General features: G+C 30.8%; 2 protein-coding genes across 2 annotated transcripts in view; both read left to right on the top strand.

Annotated features, from left to right (window-relative positions):
• LOC134267223 (GTPase IMAP family member 9-like) overlaps positions 1-24,619 on the top strand; it is a 154,405-nt gene that overhangs the window by 47,231 nt on the left and 82,555 nt on the right. The gene's annotated exons all lie outside the window — the stretch shown is intronic.
• On the top strand, positions 866-4,864 carry LOC134267219 (ficolin-1-A-like). Its single transcript, XM_062749446.1, has 4 exons — positions 866-1,127; positions 1,754-1,872; positions 3,719-3,812; positions 4,665-4,864. Exons 1-4 carry the CDS (start codon positions 866-868, stop codon positions 4,862-4,864), a joined length of 675 nt encoding a protein of 224 aa, XP_062605430.1.

The following is a 24,619-nucleotide window of genomic DNA, read 5'->3' as shown; positions in this document are numbered from 1 at the left end:
CAAACACATGCTTCCAAAATATCGGAGGTGGGATCAGGTGCATTTACAACAAATAAATAAGTGAAATGAAAAAGTAATTATCGTCCTATACAGCTAGATTCATATGCATGTATCAAAATGGAAAATCTTAGAAAATATGCACAATTTTCCACGATTAGTGTATTATTTGCTTAAAAATTGATGATCAAAATTAATTTTCACTTGCTATTGATATAAAGTAAATAGGTCCTACACTTATTTAATTATATTTGATGAAAATGCTCTGTATGAGGAATAAATGGAGAAAACAATGCTTATTATATTTTCGTCCTGATATCAAACAATTTATTTTTCATATACCCGGTATTTTAAGTTCTTCGAATAAGATCTGCATTTAAATAGTTTTCTCATTATAATGATTTATTTTTGTGCAAATAATATGAAGATCCATCATTTCAGACTTAATCTAATATTCTATACCATTTGCTAACTTTTATGAAAATGATTGCGTCTGCCTTATCAATACAAATACACAAGCAAACTGCGGGAACGTCTAGTCCAGAGGTTTTTGATTGTGCTCTATTCATAAATTTGCAATGTTCAAAATATTTTGAGATCGAACACTTTTTGTTATCTTCAGTATTTTCCTCTAGTTTACAATCTACAAAAATTATTGAATATTTCTTAAGTCAACTTGAAGTCAATTAGCAACAATGTTGTGGAAAATCAGCATCTTTATCTCGAAAATCATCTTTCAGGATTTGAGACTCAGGTGAGCCCTGTAGAAAAAGACCTCCATTTCATTGATCACGAAATCTATAAAGACAGAATCTCCTAGAAATTGGACAGTCAAGAAATTGCCATGCAAGTTTATACACTCACTACAATGCAGTTAATGACAATCATAACTTTATGGCTGGTAATTGCATTCAGTTATGGAAATTATTTAGAGTCCAATTTTGAATTCCTTGGTCATGTTCCCACACCAGTCAGTGCTGATTCTGCGAGTAAGGAGGTGACAATAAGTCACTGCTTTTCCTCGTGTATACAGAACAACAATTGTTATTTCATTGACTTCTGTGACAACAGTATTTCTGAGACTTGCTACTTGTACGAAAGGAACAGAACAAATGTCATCGGGGCAGACGGTGGGCCATGCAGACGCTATAAACTGGTGAGATTAAATTGGTTTTATCTGACTGGACATTATATGAACTAGTTTTAAAAGTTGCTAAATGTTAGAAAGACATCAAAATTAAAATAGATGCATTAACACTCTTCAAAAGTGAATGTACCAAATTAAAATTGAACAACATATGTTTACAACGCATTGTTGTTCAATTTTAATATATGTTCAGGAGGATCCCTTTCAAAATAAGTGCAAATAATCTAAATGAACTTTTAAGTGATTTATTGAATGAATATTTTCAGTTTAACTCCAAACGTAATATGAACAGTGTGCAATATATTTTTTTTTAAAGGAACCCTATTTTATTTTAACCGATAATATATATTTGCCTGGCATCTACTGGCTTCCATAGTTTTCAAAATAATGTTAAAACATTTGTTTATGAAATAATCATTCACTTTCTCTTTGTGAAAATTATTTAGAGACAAATGTGTGAGGGAGAATTTACGCAACCTTGCAGATGTCCAGAACATCGTGGTGGGGAAAGATGTAAATACAAATATGGTAAGATTTAAAGCTAATTTGTCATTTAAAACAATACAAACATATCCCTATCACTTAATTTTAATGTTTTGTCATTTAAAGATTGCAGTGGAAATCTTGTACACCCGGCAACATCTTCATATACGTTTCGTAGAGCGTTTTCAAATGATTATACACATGAACTATATTGCGACATGGTAACAGAAGGCGGCGGTTGGATAGTAAGTACATGTTGTTTTCTTTTTTGTTGAACTTGTGACATGGGATACTCAGATTTTTATTACTTTGCATGTTAATTTCCTTTTCCATTAATTCATAATGTATATATCAGTATATGAATGCTCATTCACTCGGAAATATATTACTTTTTAGAGTAAATGTTTAATACCCTTTAAATGATTTCTTTCCTGATGTGAATTCCTGTTTGTCCTTCTCAGCCTGATTATATTATCGATCTTCTGTCAAATGTATTTAAAATGGATTTTCTCTATGTTTTTATTCAAAACTTATGTTGTAAATGTAAAATTCAAACGATAAATCATAAAATTTGAAAAAAATTTATCATTACTATTATTACTAAAAACCATCTACAGTATGTATCAGGCTCAAAATTCCGTTTTACTCACAGGCACCTGACGTTACTTATTTTTCTTTTAATAAAAAAATATAACCCTTACCTTATATTATAAGGTAAGGGTTATATTTTTTTTATTAAAAGAAAAATAAGTAATGTCAGGTGCCTGTGGTTTTACTCTACAAATTAAAGTCATTTGAGAGCAATCACAGACCCCTTAAGGAATCTGAGTTGAAATTTATTGATGTGAAATATAACTTTCACCTGTCGAGTGGGTACACCACTCTAGAGCACATTCTTATATATATGACCAGTAAAACTTGGTAACCGTGTGAACACAATGATCTAATATTTGGAAGTGTATCCATCAATAAGTGTTCAACTTGTATTTTGAAATTAAGCCATTGAATTAAACATCGATTTTTTAAAAAGTTTTGTCGACTTAAAATCATTTTTACAAATACAATTGTAATATCTTCTTCGTCAGATCCTTTTTGAGTTTGGGAATTAATTGTGCATGTTTTATGGACTTTGACTTTGATGTTTAATGGACTTTGATATTGAATACTGTTCTTTATCTCCATATCCCTCATTGTACATAGAATAAGCTCTTACTTATCGAATCAACTCGGAGGCACAACACACAACGTGTAGATTAAAATATTATATCAGTATTGATATATAATAGATCAAGGCTTCTGATTGTAAAAGGTTTATTATACAGTTTAATTTTACCCTTTTCAGTGCCTTCTTATCATTACATTATATGAATTAGACATTTTAATTAAATGAGAGTATGTGCATCATTTAAATTTTCTTACCAATGCTTTTTTCACACATATTTAATCAATCTTCTTCAAAAATTATTCCATCCACAATATCAAATAAGAGTCTAAGCTTCGACACCGACAAATTGACTGAAAGAATGTAATATTACAACTAACTGGTATAATTGTGTTACGGAATAGAAATACATTAAGCTTATAATTGGAAGGGTCCTCGGGAATGCATTGACAACTGTAATGTATAACAACACATCAAAAAAGTTGTATTGATCCACTATTTGATAGTTTAAACCCCTACTGAATTTCCAGAAAAGATGAAGATCAAATTACAAGTAGAGAGGTACATGTATGTTAACCATACTAATTGTAAGACGATTATTTACACACTGAATTGTTTACGGATTTTCCCGTTATTTCCCGATCATGACAAGGAGCACACGGCGGGTGGAACCGGTTGGCAGGGGATGTTCATTCTTCCATGGTACCTGATCCCACCTCTGATGTTTTGGAAACCCGTGTTTGCGCTACTATCTTGTATTGTTTAATGGACCATAAAGCTTGCATACTGTTCGTTATCTCTACATGTTTCATTAAGTTACACGACTGGCGTGTTATTTCTCAAAAAAAGAATGAAATCTTTAGGTACAGTATAATAAGCACACTTAAGTATAAATATGATCATAAATCATTTTGATTGTTTCCTTCAAGGTCTTTCAAAAACGCATGGACGGAAGTGTTGATTTCTACAGGAACTGGAATGATTATACCAATGGGTTTGGGAACTTGAATGAATATTATAAAGGTAATAACTTGCGTACGTATGTACCAGAACAATAATTCGCGAGTGAACTGGTAATTTAATGATTTTGCATCAATTTCAGCGCCAAAAGAAAGATGAATTTCATTTTTTAGGCCAAACAATAACCTTTAGATAAATGTTTCAAGTACTAAGTCTAGCATATAACAAGAAATAAAGAGGGAAGTGGTCTCGTCATTTGTTGGCATGATCAAAACAAAGGACTCCAATCTCTGCACGAAAACAAAAACAGTACATTAGGAATCTGTAAACCGTTAGATGATTTCTAATCTGAACCAATTAGGAATAATATAATGATGATTAAATTTAACCAACAAATGATATGATTGATTTCGTTTTACAAAATTTGTGTAGTTGCTGTCAATCACTAATCAGTATCTAGTTACTTAAAGGTAACAATTGTTACTCTGAGCTTCCTGTGAGGGTGATTACAGGCAAACTAATTTTCCCTTAGTGAACATAATTATGCAATAATAAGGTAAGCTCTTTATAACCGATGAAAAAAGTTTTATTTATACAATATTCCATTAATTTAATGACCCTTGAGCACATGGCATCTGAAAATCATTTGCTTTGTTCCTATGAATCGGAAAATAAGCTATCCATCTATGGAATTCGATTTCCACAGACACACTGTCGTTTAAAAAAGCCGCCATATTGAATCCAGATATCCGTCGAAACGGAAGCCACCTAGATCCTTTTACCTTTTAAAATATTGAATATATAAATATTGACAATTTTTGAAAGATTGGTCGTCCTTGTTGACAAACTGTTTTTGTATTTCACTTTAATATACTAATACATATTTCTCTTTTTTCGTATTTTGCTTATTCTCAGGAAATAATGCATTATTTGAAATTGTGAAAGATGGAAATTTCGAGCTTAGAATCGACCTAGAAGACAAATCAGGGGAATGGCGATACGCAAAGTATTTTCATTTCTCCATTGGCGGTCCAGATACAAACTTCACGTTGAGTGTCTCTGGATATACGGGGAATGCTGGTGAGTTTACAAGTATAAAGTACACCAGAATGTAAAAGTTCTTAATTAGTTATATTCTTCTCACTATAGAATATGCATCTCTTTGTTTATTTTTATCTGCACATCGATTCTTAAATTAAGGACACATAGTTGAATTGTTGTTGGCATCCACAGAAGTGTATGTGGAAGAGTACTAAGAGAAAATCTATTCGTTTCAATACCACATACTTTTTCTAAATATGATAGACTAAGTACAGACTTTAATCTAAATTTATGTTTTTACTATCTCAATTTTTATTTCATGAATACATTAAAATGGATGCAAACCTGTAAAGTATTAAAATAATGGTGTAACTTTATAGGCGTTTCACAAATTATACCTTTAATTGATTCAGTTTCTGCTCTTACGGCATAAAGATATTTTATTGTTGTCAAAAGAGTAGACATTAAGGTAAAATAAATTTTACAAACAATCTACCGGCAAAAATGTGATCAGGGCGTTAAACAGCTGGAATCCAATAAATTCAAGAGGTGGAATAAGGTACCAAGAATGGATAAGAATCCCCGGACGACGTTACATCCACCATGACTAGCTCCTCAACATGATCAGGCAAAGTGAAAAATTTGAGGACTAATAAAAGTTAAAATTGTCCTATGAATTTGCACGAAAAATTTGAGTCAACATTCGACTTAAAGGTACTTGGACACCTATTTGAAGTTAATATTTTCTGTATAATATCACGAATTATATATTTTAATAGCATTTCACACAAAAAATTATTTAAAATCTTATTTCATTCAAAAGTTATTAAAACTTCAAATTTTCTGGCGGGTTGAATTGACACACCCTTGCACTTTCACAAATTTTAACTTTATTCTTAATCCCTAGGAAAAATGGCAATCTTGTGTATTAATGAGAAATATTAAAACTTTAATCCAGAAAAACTATTTTATTCAGAGTAGTAATGAAAGAAAGCAAATCTCCTTCACAAGCTTAAGTATCGAGTTAAGTAGTGTGTACAGAGTTTAGCAAATCGATCACATCCGTGTTATGATTTAATTCAATTTATTCACTCAAAACCATGGAAATGGTACATGAGCTACAAAAACATATAAAATATACATATAATACAGTGGGGCAAGCAGAAGGTGATAGTTAAGGAGAACAGGCAATACTATTTATTTTTAGAAATAAATGTACATAACTGTTTTAAAGAATCAACATAATTTTGGCACGTGACTTCACAAAACTGGATAATATTATGAATAGAGCAAAATTTTTGGTTCAAATCAAATTTCCTTATTTGGTTAAAAGCACTTCATTTTAAAATATAATGATACTCATCTCCTTTCTGGTTTTTACTGCATAAGCTACAAACTCTTTCATTTCTTTGAGTACAATTCCATCTACCTGTTTCAATTGGGAGGTGGTGATTTGAGGTTCTAAATGTAACAAAAGAGTTTCTAAATTTAAATGATAAACAGTGTTAAATATTTTTCGCACTCAAAATTGGTTTTAAAAAAATCTATTATTAAAACTTTTTGACGATTTTTGAACTTCACTATTCCACTTTTGAATATATTGATCCTTTAATCTTTGTTTGACTGTGGCAGTTATCCATTCTACAAAATATTGTTCGTGCTAATACCATATATTTGATAAACCACATCTATCAAAAATCTTTTGTAGAAATAATATCTATGAGTTTTTCATTTACTCTTTATCAAGTTGTTTACGTAAATATACATACATGTATATACTATTCTATACAATTTGTTTTCTTTTCCATTCACAAGTTTTGCCCAATATTTTGTTATTCTGGAGTAAATATTTATGTGTAATGGAAACATACCAGTTACTCCATAAATCATATAACTTAGAGTGCTACTTTTCAAATTCAATATTTGTTTTAAAAAAGGCAATGTACCCGTTCAATAATATTGATATTTTCATACCCCACTATTTAACAGCCATATAACAATACTGGTATTACTACTTTTCAAACAAATCCAATTGACATTTGAAGAGGAGATTAAACTGCCTAATTTTACGTATCACACCATACATTGCTTTTGTGCTTGTTCACATAGATATTTTTAGATATTTTCTTGCTTTACATAATGAGCCTGTACGAGAATATACAATCCCTAAATAATTAAACTCCTTGACTACTTCTATGGCACTGCCATTATATGTAAAAATATTCCTTGGCTGTCTACCCTTTGAAAAAAGAAGTATCTTTGTTTTCTTGATATTCACACATAATTTTCATTCTTCACAATATTTGCAAAAATCATATAATACTCTTTGAAGATCTTCAGCAGTTTCCGCAAAAATAACAGTATCATCGGCATAAAATAAGATAAACAATTTCATATACAAAAACAACTCATCCTGTATACCTTTGCTTATACTAGACAAACCATGCAACAATATTCTTTTCTGTCAAAACACCTTCCAAGTCAATAACATATAATGAGAATAAGAAAGGCGATAAGTTTACACCAACATTACAATTAAAAAATTCAGATGACGGACCATTCATTTGTATTTTAGATTTGTTACCCCCATACATATTTTTTAAAAAAGTAAAACATTAACCATCGACCCCAATTCCAAAAAGTCTGCACCAAAGTCCCTCACGCCAGACTGTATCAAACGCTTGTTTAAAGTCTATAAACGCACAAAAGTATTTTCTTTTGCTGCTAATTAGTGTCTTAGATAAAAATTGTAATAATAGGATATTGTCTAAAGTAGAGTAACCTTTTCTGTACACAGTTTTTATAAACAGGACACGAGCTCTGTTATTGTTGATGTTTACGATTCACCGGGTGCGTTCAATCGTCAGTCTGCTCAGCGCAACTACATGGACTAACAATAATATTGTTTGTTTGTTTTGCTTTCGAACATGTCTATTCTAATTTTCTGAATTATAGTATTAATATTTTTTTTCATTTATACACAACAAGATTGCCACTTTTCCTAAGAATTAAAAATAAAATAAAAGTTGTGAAAGTGCAAGATGTGTAAATCAAACCCACCAAAAAAAATATAAGTTTGAGTAACTTTTGAATGTAATAAGATTTTTAATTACTTTTTGTGTGAAATGCTAAGAAAATATATTATAAAGAAAATATTAACTTCAAATCTGTATCCAAGTACCTTTAAGGATGGTCTGGATTTGTTAACAAGGACAACAAATGTACCTTTAAAGACTATTGATATCCTTGTATTTTAAAATTAGGTGTAAAAATCTTGCCCTGATTAACAAACTGAATTAGGTAGAGTATGTACTTTTAGGTCTTAGGGTGAAATATCCATCTGCTCCAAATTTTACCATTTTTTCCCCAAAATTGATTTTTATCAACAACAATAACATTACATTTAAATGGAAAATTGTTTGAAGTATGAAGCGTTGTTTACTTTTTCTGAAATGAATAGGTATGTCAAATAATGATGTGAAGAAAATTTAATATGGTAAATAGAAAGATAACCTTTTTTGTTTAACAATTAAATTAGAAATACGAGGTATGTATGAAAAAAAACAACATTGACTCTGATACCTATCTATTTCTTATTAGAAAACATTCTGAAGCGTTCCTTTATAAAACACAATATCAAATTGGTTTCCTTGCTTGTAAAATAATAGGCAATCTTTCCATCAACGCCCTTGAAAATATTTTAAGTGAAACAAAATTTTAGTTAAATGATTAAAAGCAATTCTGCATCTGAAAAATCTGTATCAATTAAACGATTTATACCTTAAGAGATAGAAATATCTCAATTTACACCGTTTAAAGGAACCAAATATAAATGTTTCTGGTAAACTTTTATAATTAATTAATGAAAATATAAGCAATAGAAACTAAAAATCAACATCTTTAAAATAGAACGATTGAGTTAGCTATACAACGGTGCTTATAAATGAAATCTGTAAATCTGACATGGCAATTCATTGAATTTCATGTAAAATTGCCTTCAATAAGTTATCCCTCTTATCCGAGAGATATTACACTTTATATGTCGAATTAGTTGAGAAGCATAAACTCCATAGGCCTGATATAATGATATACTTTTATATCAATTAGAAATGTTGACGGAAGAAAATGTTTGGTGTTATATGTTGCCAATGATGCCCTTTTCTAGTAAATTATGCTAAAAGATAAACAATTGTATGTAATGTCATGTTGTAAATTTTGAATTTACCGGGTGGCAGTAAATACAATGTTGTAAATTTTGTATTCACTGCCACCCGGTAAACTCAAAATTTACAACAGGACAGTAACTTAGTTTGTTTGACAGCAGCATTTTGATAATTTGGTATGTTTGGTCGCCGCAATGACCTTTTTCGCACATATATCCTGGGTGTTTTTCGACGAACTTATGTTATTCCAATAAGTAAGGCCATTATTTTAATGATAACATTTAATACGGAGTATTCTGTTTATTTGATCAATACATCGGGCTCAATCTTAAGGTGAGTGTTACAACATGAGGAGAGTTGCCTTCTCCTTTTAGGCACCTAATTCTACCTTTGAAATTACCCGTGGTATGTCTTTATTCGTCATATTAACAGGTTTGAATTATTTGTAAGTATTATAAGATTGATGAATATGAGATAGTTACTTGTTATCTTTAGCTTCTACCTTTTTAAAATCTGTCATCGATCAATTGCAGGCGATAGCTTGGGTCCTCACAATGGTCAACAGTTTACTACATACATGTACGACAGGGATAACGACATACATCCGATTCAAGGTCTTAACTGTGCAGAGTTTTGTCAAGGTGCTTGGTGGTATCACGCTTGTTCTGACAGTAATCTAAATGGCGAATACGGAAATGATGTGTATGCAAAAGGTTTAAATTGGCTGATTTTGCATGATCACTACTACTCACTTATTTCATCACGGATGATGGTAAGGATTAAAAGAACGTAAATATAATACAGTGCTAAAGACGAAGACAAAAATGTTCATGTTGAACATTTCGGACTTTTAGACAATTAACTGATTTACCAATGTAAATACGCTAAAATGTTCATTTGTATTCTTACAGTATTACCATATATTAATGTATTTTGGCTTCAGTTTGACCAAAGGTGAATTAAAATTTGTATACAAAAGGAATATAAATTTCAATCGGACATCTTTGATAGTACATACCTCAACTTCAACAGTCAATGTTCAACATAAAGAAGTGTAATAGCATATGTTATTTAGCTATGAACTAAATCATATCAAATTTATGTTAAAACATATGAAAATCAAACATATTCATTTGCCAGAAGAATATTTAAAACTTTTATTGGAAAACACTAACAAATTGATGCTGATTCTGTCCCAAATTTTTCAGGGAAAAACTCAAAATATCTTTAATTTTAATGTTTCTAAAAATCTAATATGTTTATATACCATTTTTTCCTTTAAGGATACACCAAAGGTTTCCAAGGGGCAAAATTTAATTTGCTTGTAATTCTTTCATTAACAAAGATAACATATTAAAAGTATATATCATTTGAAAGCTTGTTAAATTCACTATTTAATAATCTTAATTTAAATTTTCATTTTTATCTTATTTAAAAGTTATCAATATTTTAATGTAAATATTAGTGCATTCATATTTTATAAATCAAGTTTTTTGTATTTCACCTCTCAAAGTCAAAATTTTGCCTCAATGTAGATTAAAGATTGAACTTTAATACCGTATCTCAGATTTTTGATAAATCTTTTTATTCAAAAGTTACATCCATTTGTCTTTCAATGTTACCAATTTATTAGCCCAATTCTACATTTCCCCCAATAATTCGAGAACTGAGCAAGATATCAAAAATCTGAGATACGGTTTTGTGAACAAACATTTGAGAGACAATCTAGCCAGTTTTCAGAGAAATTGGTCAATAAATAAGGGAGCTGAATCCTTTGAAATAATACCACCAACTGTCTGATCTTACTTTACAGTAGAGGGCAAAAACCCATTACACAACAGAGTCTGCCAAAGCTAGAAATATAGGACACCTTGGAGATTCAGCTTTGGATACCTGTCACTTATCCATATTTCCTATGCATATTCACAAGAATGGGAGGTTCTATTCTTTATTTAGGTGCTTTTAATGAAGTAAAATAGGTTCAATTCTGAATCAGAAAGATTTCCCGGCAAAATGGCAAGAGCTAAGCTCCACCTCCTATTTCATGGTCATTAGTGACCTGTTAGATCTCCTTCCCTAAACCTTAGAGTCCCTGTTGTTTAATTACTGATAGCCTCTGTGTGGCTAGTGAAGAATTCCCCAAGTGGTCACAGTGATTAATTGCTCCTTTCAGTAGCAGGCAGTTACAGACCAAATCAGAAGCTTCAATAACGGCACATTCACATGTGTTTGTGTTTATGTTTGATTATTGTTAAATAATTAGAAAACCATTCAATAATCAGCAAGAATTTTTCATGCATTATAAAGCAGTGGTTAGCATTGTTTTCTTAGCCAAAAATCTCAAAATTGACAAAAATCTTGAAAAAAGCCTTTGGTGTATCCTTAAAACTATTTAGAATTATATCTTAGGTTAACGAAAACACATTCTTTTTTATGGTTGGCAAGTGTGGACCTGCCTTAAGGAACAACCAAGACAAATGTGAATATTAGTAGATTGTTCCAATACGAATTTAACAAAAATTTCAGACATAATTCCTCAGACCATTTATGATAAAGAATTAAATTGCAGCAACAGTAAGATAACAAATCTTACTTCCCCAAATGCTCTCAAAAATCATTCATATTTATCAAATATTACTCTTTTTCACTTGTCTAAAAATGAGGTTGAAAAAATCGAAGATGAATTTCTGGAGAAGTTCAATAAGACCTCGAGTCGTCTCAAATCCCTTCTTTAAAGTCTGGTTTGGCAAAAACAGTGTGTCATGCGAATGCACGAATGAGTGGATCTCCAGATGGAGATCATCTGTGCGAAATTCATCTTCAAATCCTTTATTCTGCACCAATGCGAATGGAGTACGACAACAAGCAGAAAAGGCATTTTTGGATTGTAATAAAGATGAATTTGATGAAATTATTTTTAGTCTTTTCCTCATAACTGCTGTCGTCTTAGTGTCTTTGTGATTCTAAGGAATCGTCTGGTTGATCATAGGAAAAGAAAGTACACATATGATATTTTTATTTCATCGGATGACTCAAATGTGGAATTGCAAGTGATATTTCCCTCTATCTCAACCAAGAAGGGTACAAGTGCTTCTTTCCCCCTATGGACCATGCTGACAAGGAAGTGGATGTTGTTCGCCATATTTATTTAGACGAAAAAATAAAGTAATCCAGAAACATTCTTATTATTATATCTAAACCTCTTTAAAAATGACAACATTGATGTATAAACGTTATGAATGAATCAGGCATGGAAACTGCTTTCCGAAAATCAGGTTGAAAACTTGCTGGTTGTTTCGCTTAATTGAAAAATAACAGATGAAAAGTGGTGATTTTCATGTATGAGAGCCCTAAGAAGGTTTAAAAGAGTTTTAAATGTATGTAGTAGAAAATACAATGTGAAAATAAAATCAGCGAAACTTTGCCCTACCCGAAGTTCAAACATATATTCCCTTTCAAGAACTAAATGTATTGAGAGAATAAGAATGATAACATTTGACAGCAACTGTTTTTGTACAGCACATATAATAGGATTGATTGATTGTATACTGTTTAACGTCCCTCTCCAGAATATTTCACTGATATGGAGACGTCACCATTGCCGGTGAAGGGCTGCAAATTTAGGCCTATGCTCGGCACTTACGGCTTTTGAGCAGGGAGGGATCTTTATCGTGCCACACCTGCTGTGACACGGGGCCTCGGTTTATACGGTCTCATCCGAAGGACCGCCCCATTTAGTCGCCTTTTACGACTAGCAAGGGTGTACTGAGGACCTATTCTAACCCGGATCCCCACGAGGAACATATAATAGGAAATTTTTAATAAACGTTTTATCGTATAAAAATGCTAGTAATGTTTCAACAAAATATTCAGATTAAATGTACTTAGAATTTTTAAAGTATTGTAATTATTTTATACTTACTCAAATTTTAAATGACGAAAAATTGGATGCAGAACATGTTAACATTTTGTCGTGTAAAATTTAAACACAAACAAATATTTGTAGTCATTAATAAATTAAAATGGTTATCGAGGCATTGAGTCACAGATTAAACACGGGTCTACAATTTCCAGTTACAAACAATTGATTACTTATAAATATACATAGTTAGAAGTTGTGTACAGCGTTTGGTTGGCAATTCATGAGGCAGAGCAAACACGGGCCTCTATTACATAAGTGGTTGGACCAGGTGCCATGGCTCCGGAGTGAGCATCCTCTACCAATGGGTCTAACCGGCGAGTGCACCTTGTCATGATCGGGAAATATCAGAAAAATCCGTCGACAATTCATTGCCTAATGGACTAATAATTTGTCTGAAGTACGTCAGTCTGAATCTGCTAATGGCATGGAATATTCTTTCTTATTCGGATATTTTACAAAAAAGACGTCAATGGTAATATAAGAAAAAAACTTGATGACTTTTCATTTTTACAAAAGCCGGATGGACTTATTTCTGAGAAGACGAGTTATAAGGAGTTAATTATCTTGTTATAACGAGTTAATTATTTCGTTATAACGATTTAGTTATCTCGTTATAACAACTTAGGTATCTCGTTATAACGAGAAAATTATCTCGTTATAACGACTTAGTAATCTCGTTATGACGAGTTAATTTTTCTCGTTATAACGAGTTAATTTTTCTCGTTATAACGAGATAATTTTCTCGTTATAACGAGTAGTTAATTTTTCTCGTTATAACCAGTTAATTTTTCTCGTGATAACAAGTTAATTTTCTCGTTATAACGAGTTTAAAACTTTAAAGTTGATATATGTAAGTAATAGGAGGTATGGCATATAAAATCGAGTCGATCAAGTTTGTTTAAAGCGTGTATGATAAATATTTTATTGAAAAACAGCAACCTAGTTTTGTTTTGTTTTTGGTTTTTTTTTTTCGAGGGGTTGTGTCTGTGATTGTAGTTCGTTTATTTATAAACGATGCAGTTGATTTGTATTGTTTTACTCAAAAGACCGAAGACAAATACGTGTACGTGTATACGGAACCTTATGAGTGCTTCGTGATGTTGTGTTATGAGTGGACAGTAGCCCCCGAATTTTACGCGGGCTCATTACCTAATTGCTGATGTCTCCATATCCCCCTTCTTTAAAATATTTCTGACTCTAAAAATAATATATATCACACTGTAAGTGTATATAAGATATGTTGCGTAACTAACGCCTGCCTTATTGAATTGCCATTGTAATGCATTAATTAAGAAATTAGACATTGATTATGGAAGCTATAAGGTCATCCAAAAGTTAAACAAATATTTAAAAAATTAGTGTGTTTTTAATTGGAGAAAGTTGTCGTACATAAATTGCAAAACTTTGAAGCAAGTACATTTGGCCATATATTTTATTTAAAAGTGTGTAATTATAGACGTTCACGTATAAATGTGTAAATGTGTTCGATTAAAAGATTGCTATTTTTATCAAATTGTGATTATTGATGGCAAGATACTTGTAGTTCGAACACGATTAATATTATTAAAACCATATCGAAATTATATTTGCATCATTTTATCAATCTAAAAGTTAAGTACCGCTGATAATTTTCAACTAAACTTCAATGGTATTAAAACTACAGCCATTTTTAATTCCTATATTGCTATTTATTTGGAAATAAAAGGGAAACTTATTATTTCGTTAAAACGAGATAATTAACTCGTTATAACGAGAAAACTAATTCGTTATAACGAAATAACTAATTCGTTATAACGAGAAAACTAACTCATTATAACGAGAAAACTGACTCGTTATAACGAGATAAATAACTCGTTATAACGAGATAAGTAACTCGTTATAACGAGATAATTAACTCGTTAAAACGAGATAATTAACTCGTTATAACGAGATAATTAACTCGTTATAACGAGATATCTAACTCGTTATAACGAGATCATTTACTCAATTTAACGAGATAATTAATTTGTTATAACGAGATAACTAACCCGTTATAACGAGATCATTAACTCGTTATATCGAGATAATTAACTCGTTATAACGAGATAATTAACTCGTTATAACGAGATAACTAAGTCGTTACGAGAACGAGATAATTAACTCGTTATAACGAGAAAACTAAGTCGTTATAACGAAATACTAACACATTATAAAGAGATAAGTAATTCGTAATAACGAGATAAAACTAAGTCGTTATAACGACATAATTAACTCGTTAAAACGAAATAAATAACTCGTTATAACGAGGTACTAACTCGTTATAACGAGATAGTAAATCGTTATAACGAGATAATTAACTCGTTATAACAAGTTAATTTTTTTTATCTTCTCAGAAATGAACCCATCTGTACGGATACGTATAACATAACCGCCTCGTGTTGTTGTATTAGAACACGATTTTATGATATAAAAATGTTGTCAAATACAATTACTTCAAGGTTTGACGATTTAATTATGACAACAATTTCTGATGAATAATACTTTTCTAATATATTTTAGACGACTTATACACTTTGATATATCCAAGTTGAATTCCTAAATGTTGCACTAAAATAATGTGTAAAAAGTATGTCGCTCAAATTGAATATCGCAGAAATTAGTGCAATAAATCATATATGAAAACTTTGCTTAGACGACTCAATTTAATCAAAGAAAAACTTCAACAAAATTAGAACGTCTTGTAACATCAGATTTATCATAATAACTATTGTATGAGTGAGTGTTTTTAAGGACCCCATTGGCGGATCCAGAGGGGGGGTTCCGGGGGTTGGAACTCCCCTTTATTTTTTGCCAAGTTTGCCAGAGAGAGAGAGAGAGAGAGGATAAACGTTTTCCGAGATCATATGTTTGTACGTCTTACTTATTTATTGAATAGATAAATTCTCACAAATTTAGTTTCCTCCAATCACCTTCTCTATTATACTTTTCCAATGAGAGAATGATAGAAAATATTCTACTTATTTTTATATATCTTTTATATGATAGGTAACAATTTCTTAAAGAAAATTTTTTGTACTCTTAGGAAATGATACAAATCCAGTCAATTTTAAGGGTTCCATAGAAATGTTTTTTTTTTTTCGGAATGGGGGTACGCTTTTTTTTTTTAAAGGGACATTAAACAAAGATAGTATTTACCACAACCTTAAATCTTTGCATACAAGTCTGTGAATCTTTGAGAGTATGTATTGGGGGGGGGGTAGAGGGTCATAACCCTGGAACCCCCCCTTTCAAAAATTGCTGGATCCGCCCCTGGACCCGGGTCACTCTTTGAAAACTACTGGCTTGATTTTTATTTTCCGAAATCGACTTAATTGAAAATAAAAATCTAAAAATTAACACTGTCGCAATGATTTCTTTTCTCAGAATTAAAAAGAATAAATCAGCAGTTTTTACAGTGTTATAATTGTGTATACTGCATACAAGGTTATTTTCGCCCCGTCTTACTTTCGCCCTTTCAAACTTGCACACAATTTTGCCCCGTTTTAAATTCGCCCAGTCATAGCTTTGCTTGAGAAATTATACTGTATTCTTTGAATTCGCCCCGTTTTAAATTCGCCCAAATGATAGCAGGGCGAAAGGGGCGAAAATTTCTCTGTATACAGTTTATTGTTTATATACGTGCTTTTTAAATGTACTCAAAGAACAACTTCATTATATATAGAAATATATGATTGTATAAATTATAAAATAAATCTGAATTTTTCAAATAAATCAAAGCACGATTGGAGGGGTGGGGGGTGGGGGTGGGGTCTGTGACAGCACTAACTTATGAACTTGTGTGTTATCTTAAGAAAGAAAAAGGACAAAATGCAAATCATTTCGTTCATTTTATCAATTTACACATCCTGTTAAAAAATACATGAGTAAGTGCAGACGTGCGCATGTTTTTTCTAATTGAATTATCAAACAAGATATACAACTTTCTCTTGTAATTTTGAATTTTCAATAGTTTGAGGTCATATTTGATAATGCATGTCATCACATCTGACGAAAGTATTTAATGCTTATATTTCTGCATATTCTCCAAGTAAAGAACATTTTGAAAGATTTCGTTATCAATTCGTTTGAATAGTAAAAATGTATTACCAAATATAGTGACTGTCCTTTGAAGCAACATTCATGAAATTTATTATTTATTGAAGAGCCTGCAAGGATACTATAACTATTCAGATTATTTGATTTAAATCAGACCTAAATTCGGTGCAATTAATTAAAGATGAAATTCATTTTCTCCTTGTATATCCTCATCTTAATGTACAAAGACTTGAACCCTTAAATATTCGTAAAATTCAATGTAAAGATATTCAGTCTCTATCTTATGATAATCAATTTTATTGGTTCATGACTTGTTAGTATAATGTACTTTTTTCCCAGTTTCTTGCCTCAAAGTTTGACTATAGTTTTATTATGACATATATAATACATTTATGTTTACTGAGTATATATCTTTTATATACGTTTTTATTAATTGCTCTCATTGCTATGAATGTTCTATAAATTGAATCCTCTTCCTTCTTTTGTTTGTAAATCTATTTTGCTCCTTCAGGGCGCCCAAATTGGACTAATAAAATCTTATATCTTGTATAAATTTTTTGTTGCATGTCGTTCAAAATTTGTTGAATTTTCCTCTTTGATTAAATCGAGTCGTCTAAGCGAAGTCTTCATATATAGTATATTGCACTAATATCTGCGATATTTAATTTAAGCGACATATAATGTTTACACATTATTTTAGTGCGACATTTAGGAATTCAACTTGAATATATCAAAGTGTATAAAACGTTCAAAACATGTCAGAAAAGTATTATTCATCAGAGATTGTTGTCATAATTAAATCGCAAAACCTTGAATTAATTGTATTTGGCAACATTTTTATATCATCAAATCGTGTTCTAAAACAACAACACGAGGCGGTTATACGTTTCCGTACATCCGGCTTTCGTACATTTTCAATCGTCAACTTCGTTAAAGTATTCAGCAATAAACGCTTATCAGAGGGTACGTCTTTTAACCACAAGGAACCACAAGGAACCCCAAGGAACCACAGGGACACAACAAGGAACCACAAGGACACCATATATAACATTAATTACTATAAATATGGTTTATATACACTTATAAATTACAATAAAAATGTTTTAAAGGGCAAATTAAAGCTTTAATCATCTTACTTGAATTTAACAGAGCAGTATCCAAGTTAAAAATTTTAAAGTACCAGTAGTATATGCTTAGTATACAATTAAGTTCAATCATGTCAATTATGCATGTACATTTTTTAGGAAATTTGATAATATATTATATGGTGTAAAAAAAATCCTGCAACTATTAGTTGTGTATTTCAATACACAGAACCAAAGGAAAATCGCATAAAACCAAAGAATAACTAGGCGATAAAGGTACCAAAGAATACCCTATGGTACCCAAAGAAAATCTCAATGACTTCTTATTTAACTTTAATAAATGTACATGTAAATATATATGGTTTATACTTGCATTTATAAATGACATATATAGTAACTGATTATTGCATATTGTGCAATACACAAAACAAAATGATACCAAGCCAGCATATTGAACCAAACGATGACCTTATGTTTCCACAAAGACATCTAAATGTACCCTAAAAGTATTCTTAAATTCTTAAATTAAACAATTTGACCTTTATAAATTTAAAAATGGCTTATATACTTTTGTAACTGTAACATTGCAACTGTTCATTGCATATTTTAATAAACAAAACGATAACAAGAACCCAAATGGAAACCCGAGGTATCCAAATAATACCCTAAAGTATCCCAATAAATCTGAAACCTCAATGACATCCAGTTCAGTGTTAATTAAGAAAAATACAGTTTATGTTCATTTCATAATCATAATTACATTATACTTGGAAAAAAGAAAATAGAACAGTCAATCATCCAAAAAATTTTGCAGTATGTATCATGATGTATGGTGATTTAACTTACAAAACTTTATGCCTAAAAAAAAATAACGTACATACTCTTACATGACTCTGACTTGTATTTCTTTCATGAACACACAAAAGCTTCATTTAATCTTATTTTATTTCTCCCAACCACCACTAAGTTTGGATTATAAAAAATCCGTAAACCAAGAAATCAAAAAGATGTGACCATAATATATATGATCAGAAGTTTACTCGAGTCTTTGGCTCAGATGAGCTAATAAACAGTTATCAACTGTAATTAACAAATGCATTTAAACTATGTTTAGAATTTTTAAAAGTTGAATGAAATGTCGTTCTCATTCTCACTGATATTCTGTAGGTACTTTGGCTTGCCCTAGTGGTACAGGGGACATGACATTAAGGGTTTTTCTTGGGTAATGGGTATTGACTTTTGATTTGTGTATTGAAATACACAATATAGTTGAATAAATAAACATTTTATACATCATAGAATAAAAATAGAATATCTCACTCTGAACTATACATGCATAATTTAGCTGAAATAAGTGATTTCAATTTAGATTTTTTAGTTTTTAACCTTACGGTAATTGGCTGAGTAGTGTACCTTTTTAAGACAATTCAAGTCTTAATTGCCCTTAATAAAATTTTTTTTTGTAATTCTATACAAGTGCATATAAACCATATTTATAGTAATTATTGTTATATATGGTGTCCTTATGGTTCCTTGTGGTGTCCCTGTGGTTCCTTGGGGTTCCTTGTGGTTAAAAGACGTACATACCCCTTATCGGATGTACATGCCTACAGGGTTTATATATCTCATCAGTTGACGCGATACGCAATATTATGCTTTACGTATTAACAATTTTTAATTCGAAGTAATTTATTGACAAACAAAAATCTCAGCTATTGTGTTTATGGCACCATTTGGTAATTTCTCATGGCGATATAATGATATTTCATGCTTATTTTTACATTAAGGTCATTATTTACACATTAAATTTTAGTTGGATTTTTCCATTTTCTCCCGATCATGACAAGGAACACACGGCGATGTGACCAGTCAACAGGAGATGTTTACTCCTGTATGGCTTCTGATCCCACAGCTGATGTTATAGAGGTCATTGTTCTGCTCCAAAAATGTATTGTTAAATGGACTTTTGAGCTTGAATTCTGTTCGTTATCTCCATATATTTACATCCGCTGAATATTTTCTTCTTTATTTCTTAAGAAAACCCATTGCGTTCATCCCTGCATAAACTACATTAGGCATATCACCTGTACAGATTTCTTGATCAGTGGCCGTTCCATCAATGAAACGTACAAAGACTTTCGCATCATTAACATAATAATTAATATTTTTAATCCTACTTAAAATGATAATTTAAACAGATATAAATATAAACAATAAAATGTCTTTCTTTGTTTGTTGTTACTGGAATGAACGGTCGCAGCTATTGCAGAAAAAATTAACATAACCCGCTTACGCGGGTTATGTATTTTTTCTGCAACAGCTGCTTCCGTTCATTCCAGTAACAACAAACAAAGAAAGCATTTTATTGTTTAAATAGTTCATGTCCTTTAATGCGCCTGTTCCTACCCCTGGTTTGGAGGTTCTTGTTGCTCTGCTCTCGATTTGGTTTGTATGAATAGATAATAATAGCCTTAATAATGTTCGCTCTCTTCATATTTCATTTTCTGTTATTTTGAAGTGACATAAAAATCAGTTTTACATATAACACATGTATTGTATTGTATTGTATTGAAGCTGGTTATTTTAATTTTGTCAAAGATACAAGAGAAGCATTTTGAACAAAGGGTGTTTGTGCCCTCTTATATTCTTTACAGTTTTTTTTCTTTGGATGACATTTAAGGTAGGTCCGTACTTTCAGAATTTTCTACCAAACTGATAATTTTTTAATTTGAATACCTTGAACAATTCCTAAACTTACTAAAACACCCATAGAAGAAGACATATCTTTGCAGGTTAATTTTCATGTAACATGTCTCAGCGCACATACCTCTAAAAATTCAACAACCAAAATTGAACATAAAAAAGTGTGAAATCATATTTCTCTTAGTTATGCACCAAAACACATCAAATTTATGTTAAAAATTATGAAGATCAAAAATATTCATTTGCCAAGAGAATATTTGAAATCTTTACTGCAAAACATTAACAAATTGGTGTTGAATCTGTCTATGTCTTTCAGAAAAAAAATCTCAAAATATCTTTATTTTTTATAATTCTCAAAATCCAAAATGTTTAGATGCCATTTTTTCTTTAAAACTATTAAGAATTATATCTATTGTTAACAAAAACAGCTACTTTATGATGGTTGACCGGAGAATTTTATCACAACAGTCTTTTGAAGACATATACCCCCATTTTTGGCATATCAATTTTTTTCAATTATTCAATGCAAAATTTTTAAAAAGTAAAAATTAAATGGATGATATAGGTTCTAAATCAATAAAAATAGACCTCAGGTTAGTTTGCTTAAAAGAAAATTATAAAAGATTTAGAACCATAAAAGCAATTAAGAATTTTGTGTCTGTGTATGACAGAATGTAAAGTGTTAATTTCCATATAAATAATGTATATTAAATGCTTCATATGCACAATAACACTAAAATAAACAAATATATTCTTGCTAAGTCATTTTCAATCACCCAAAAATATTTATATCAATAGAAAAGTGAAAATCAGAATTTTATATTGATGTGTAAAATTAGAACCGGATCCGTAAAAGTGTGGACTTTCCTTAAAGGTTACAAATATTGAACTGTAAAATCCATTACGAAGCTAGCATGATAGAATTTAGTCTGAGTAGGAATTTTCCGAAATCATATTCCTCTTTCTTTAACAAAACAAAGACTAGACATTCTTAATAAAACCTTTTAAATTAAAGGGATTTCCTCTGGGGTATATTCAACAAAAAAAAAACCTGTAAAAAATAGATTAGTTAATCATTGGTTTATCTAGACTTTATAATTAGATTTAAATCTAGCCTTATGTTTGAAAATAGCAATTGTGATCAATTATAATGAGACACGAACTCTAATGATAATGAATTGTTTTGATTACTTTTAAAGGACTCTGAATCCTGACAATAGATATTTATAAATCAATAAAAATAGTTCTTTTCCAATAGAAAAAAAAAATGATTTTTTTTTTATTCCTGTTACCAGTCACGTAGAAATCCATATCAAAAAAGGTTTTTAAAACTCAGAACGGAGACCCATTTTCATCTAACTGTATGTATTTTATTTTAACTTAGCTGTATGATTTTTGTAACGTTTGATGTCAGTACATTCGGTACTTTATGCACCGTCCTTTCCTGTTGTACATGTGAAACCAACTTATTTAAGGGATATTTTTGAGTGTGTAGATATCATATAAACTATGTTATATAGCACATTGCGTTGGACATAATAAAATAGCAAATATAAGTTTTCACTGTTATGAATCAATGTATTCTTTACATTATTTTGACGGACATTTCGATTTTTATCATCAATAATTCAGGGGGTGATGGTGCCATACAAACATTATTGATTTTGAATAACATTAAGTGTAATTTTAAAAGCATAGATTATAATGAATGACACCAATAATCTAAATCAGTTTGTGTCTTGTTCGGGTATAAAGAAGATGGCAGGTATTTCCAAAGCTAAAAATAGAATAAATTGGTTTAATTTTCGGAAACCGTTATTTATATAAGAAATTTATTTATAATGGTAAATTCCAAGAAAATGAAGAAATGAAATTTATCTACAGTATATAATCGAGATTTTCGTGTTTTTTAAAAGTCATAGTTTTACAGCCTGTTAGGATTAAGTGAGTATTAGCCATTAATTATATTAATACATGTACATGCATTCTTTAAAATAATCTTTCTTTATGTTTAAGCATTCAAAGGCATATATGATTTCATCAATTTTGAATGAAACTAGCTAGTATTTCAATGTAGTTTTTTTTTCTCATCATGAAATTAAAAGATTTTAGACACACAGTATTTAATTGTTTGTTGCATGAAGTCCCCCTTGAGATTTTTGCAATCGTACATCTATGCATACATGGAGAAAATACCAATTGTCTTTGGAGGGCTATAAATATAGAAATATGCTCAGCACTTCGTGCTTTTCCGTAATAAAGGGTCTTGATAAATTCATTTATTACCTTGATTTATGCGGTCTATTCCAAATGACAGGTCTCAACGTACCGCAGTTGGAATCGTGCCCTCAACGCAAACGTCAAACTTTGTATTCCAAGATTATTGCCAAACGGTTTAACCAATCTGCTTCTCGCAGGCGACGATGCATAGTGTATTCCGTTTATACTTTATATAGTATTATTTTGAGGAAATATATATTTTTTAATTTTAAAAAATAGAAATATTGTGCATACTTTAGATAGTGAGATGCTCATCTTTAGGGCTAAGATCGGGATTGTAATGAGCATGTGCAATTTTACGTTTTGAAATTTTAACTTCCATTCTGAGCACCAAAAAGATTATTCCATGTGAAAGTGTCTTCTATGGTATCGCAATGGATTAAATGGCCCGCTATTGCCTACTTATGTTTGCTATACGGCTTTTTTTCAAGAGCAATAGCTTGTCATGTAAAGTTATGGTAAGTGGTAGTGTGACGTCGTGTACATGTGAAAATTACTTTCGTCGGTGTTTAGTGTACAATAACGTTGTCATATATTGTCGTAAAGAGAAAAAATGTTTTGTCGTATAGTGAACTGTCACGCTGCTAGTAAAACGGTAATATCATAAATTGTGCTTATTAATTATCTTTTTGTAATATAAATATATAATGAGAATGTATGATGTTATTTGGTTGCAGTCATTTCGAATAAAACTTAGAAGACGTAATAAACAATACGGCATTGTTCAAAATTTAACAACGCATTGTGTGCGATACGATAACGCACTGTTGTATCACAAACAATGCGTGATCGTATCGCAAACAATGTGTAGTCAAATTTTGAACAATGCGCTGCTGTACTGTTTCTAGCATCTTCTAAGTCTTATTCGAAATGATTGCAACCAAATACCATCATACATTCTTATCATATATTTAAATTACAAAAGGATAATTTAAAATAAGCATAAGGTAATGATATTATCGTTTTACTAAGAGCGTGACAGTTTGCTTAAAGGGGCGTGCTAAAATTTTGTATGCTGATCATCAGCTGCATTTTACTAATCTATTGGGTGTTTGATCTCAATGGTATCAATAATACTTTGCATATGAAACACAGAACCCAGCAAAACCACTGACAAAACTGACCAATCGTATTGAATGACTGTTTACTATGGTATTCAGTGAACAACAATTACATGTGGAGGACAAAGCAAGTTTTACTTCCTATAATGATGATATTGATGATACATAGTACAACAGTAGCAGAGTAGCCTCACTAATTTCATTCTTTAAATTTTCTTATACGCAGTTAAAACCCTAAACGGTCAATTCACAACAAATTTTGGACGGCAGAAAATGGACTTCGACTGATCACTTGTTGCTGCTGACTACAAATGCCGTACTTGTAAACAATCATTCAATGTGATTAATCAGAATTATCAAGGTATTCTTGTATTTTGAGTTATATGCAATTAGAATTCATTTCATTAAAATCAAACATCCAATCGATGAGTAAAATGTTAACCAGCACACCCATCAGCAAACACAGGAAACTGTCAAACTCTTAGTAAAATGATGATAATAACAATTCAATTTTCATTTTTTTTTTCTACAGAACTCGGAA

This window comes from Saccostrea cucullata, unplaced genomic scaffold (assembly GCF_032062105.1).
Source record: "Saccostrea cucullata isolate Sc308-1 unplaced genomic scaffold, CSIRO_AGI_Scuc_v1 ctg851, whole genome shotgun sequence".
NCBI lineage: Eukaryota > Metazoa > Mollusca > Bivalvia > Ostreida > Ostreidae > Saccostrea > Saccostrea cuccullata.
This window is presented reverse-complemented; position numbering and strand designations above follow the sequence as displayed.

Bases quoted from the DNA above. Each gene is read 5' to 3' on its own strand.
- LOC134267219 (XM_062749446.1), top strand. From the start codon at position 866: ATGCAGTTAATGACAATCATAACTTTATGGCTGGTAATTGCATTCAGT. The intron at 1,873-3,718 runs GTAAGTACATGT...GTTTCCTTCAAG, and splicing joins CAGAAGGCGGCGGTTGGATA to GTCTTTCAAAAACGCATGGA. The intron at 3,813-4,664 runs GTAATAACTTGC...GCTTATTCTCAG, and splicing joins CTTGAATGAATATTATAAAG to GAAATAATGCATTATTTGAA.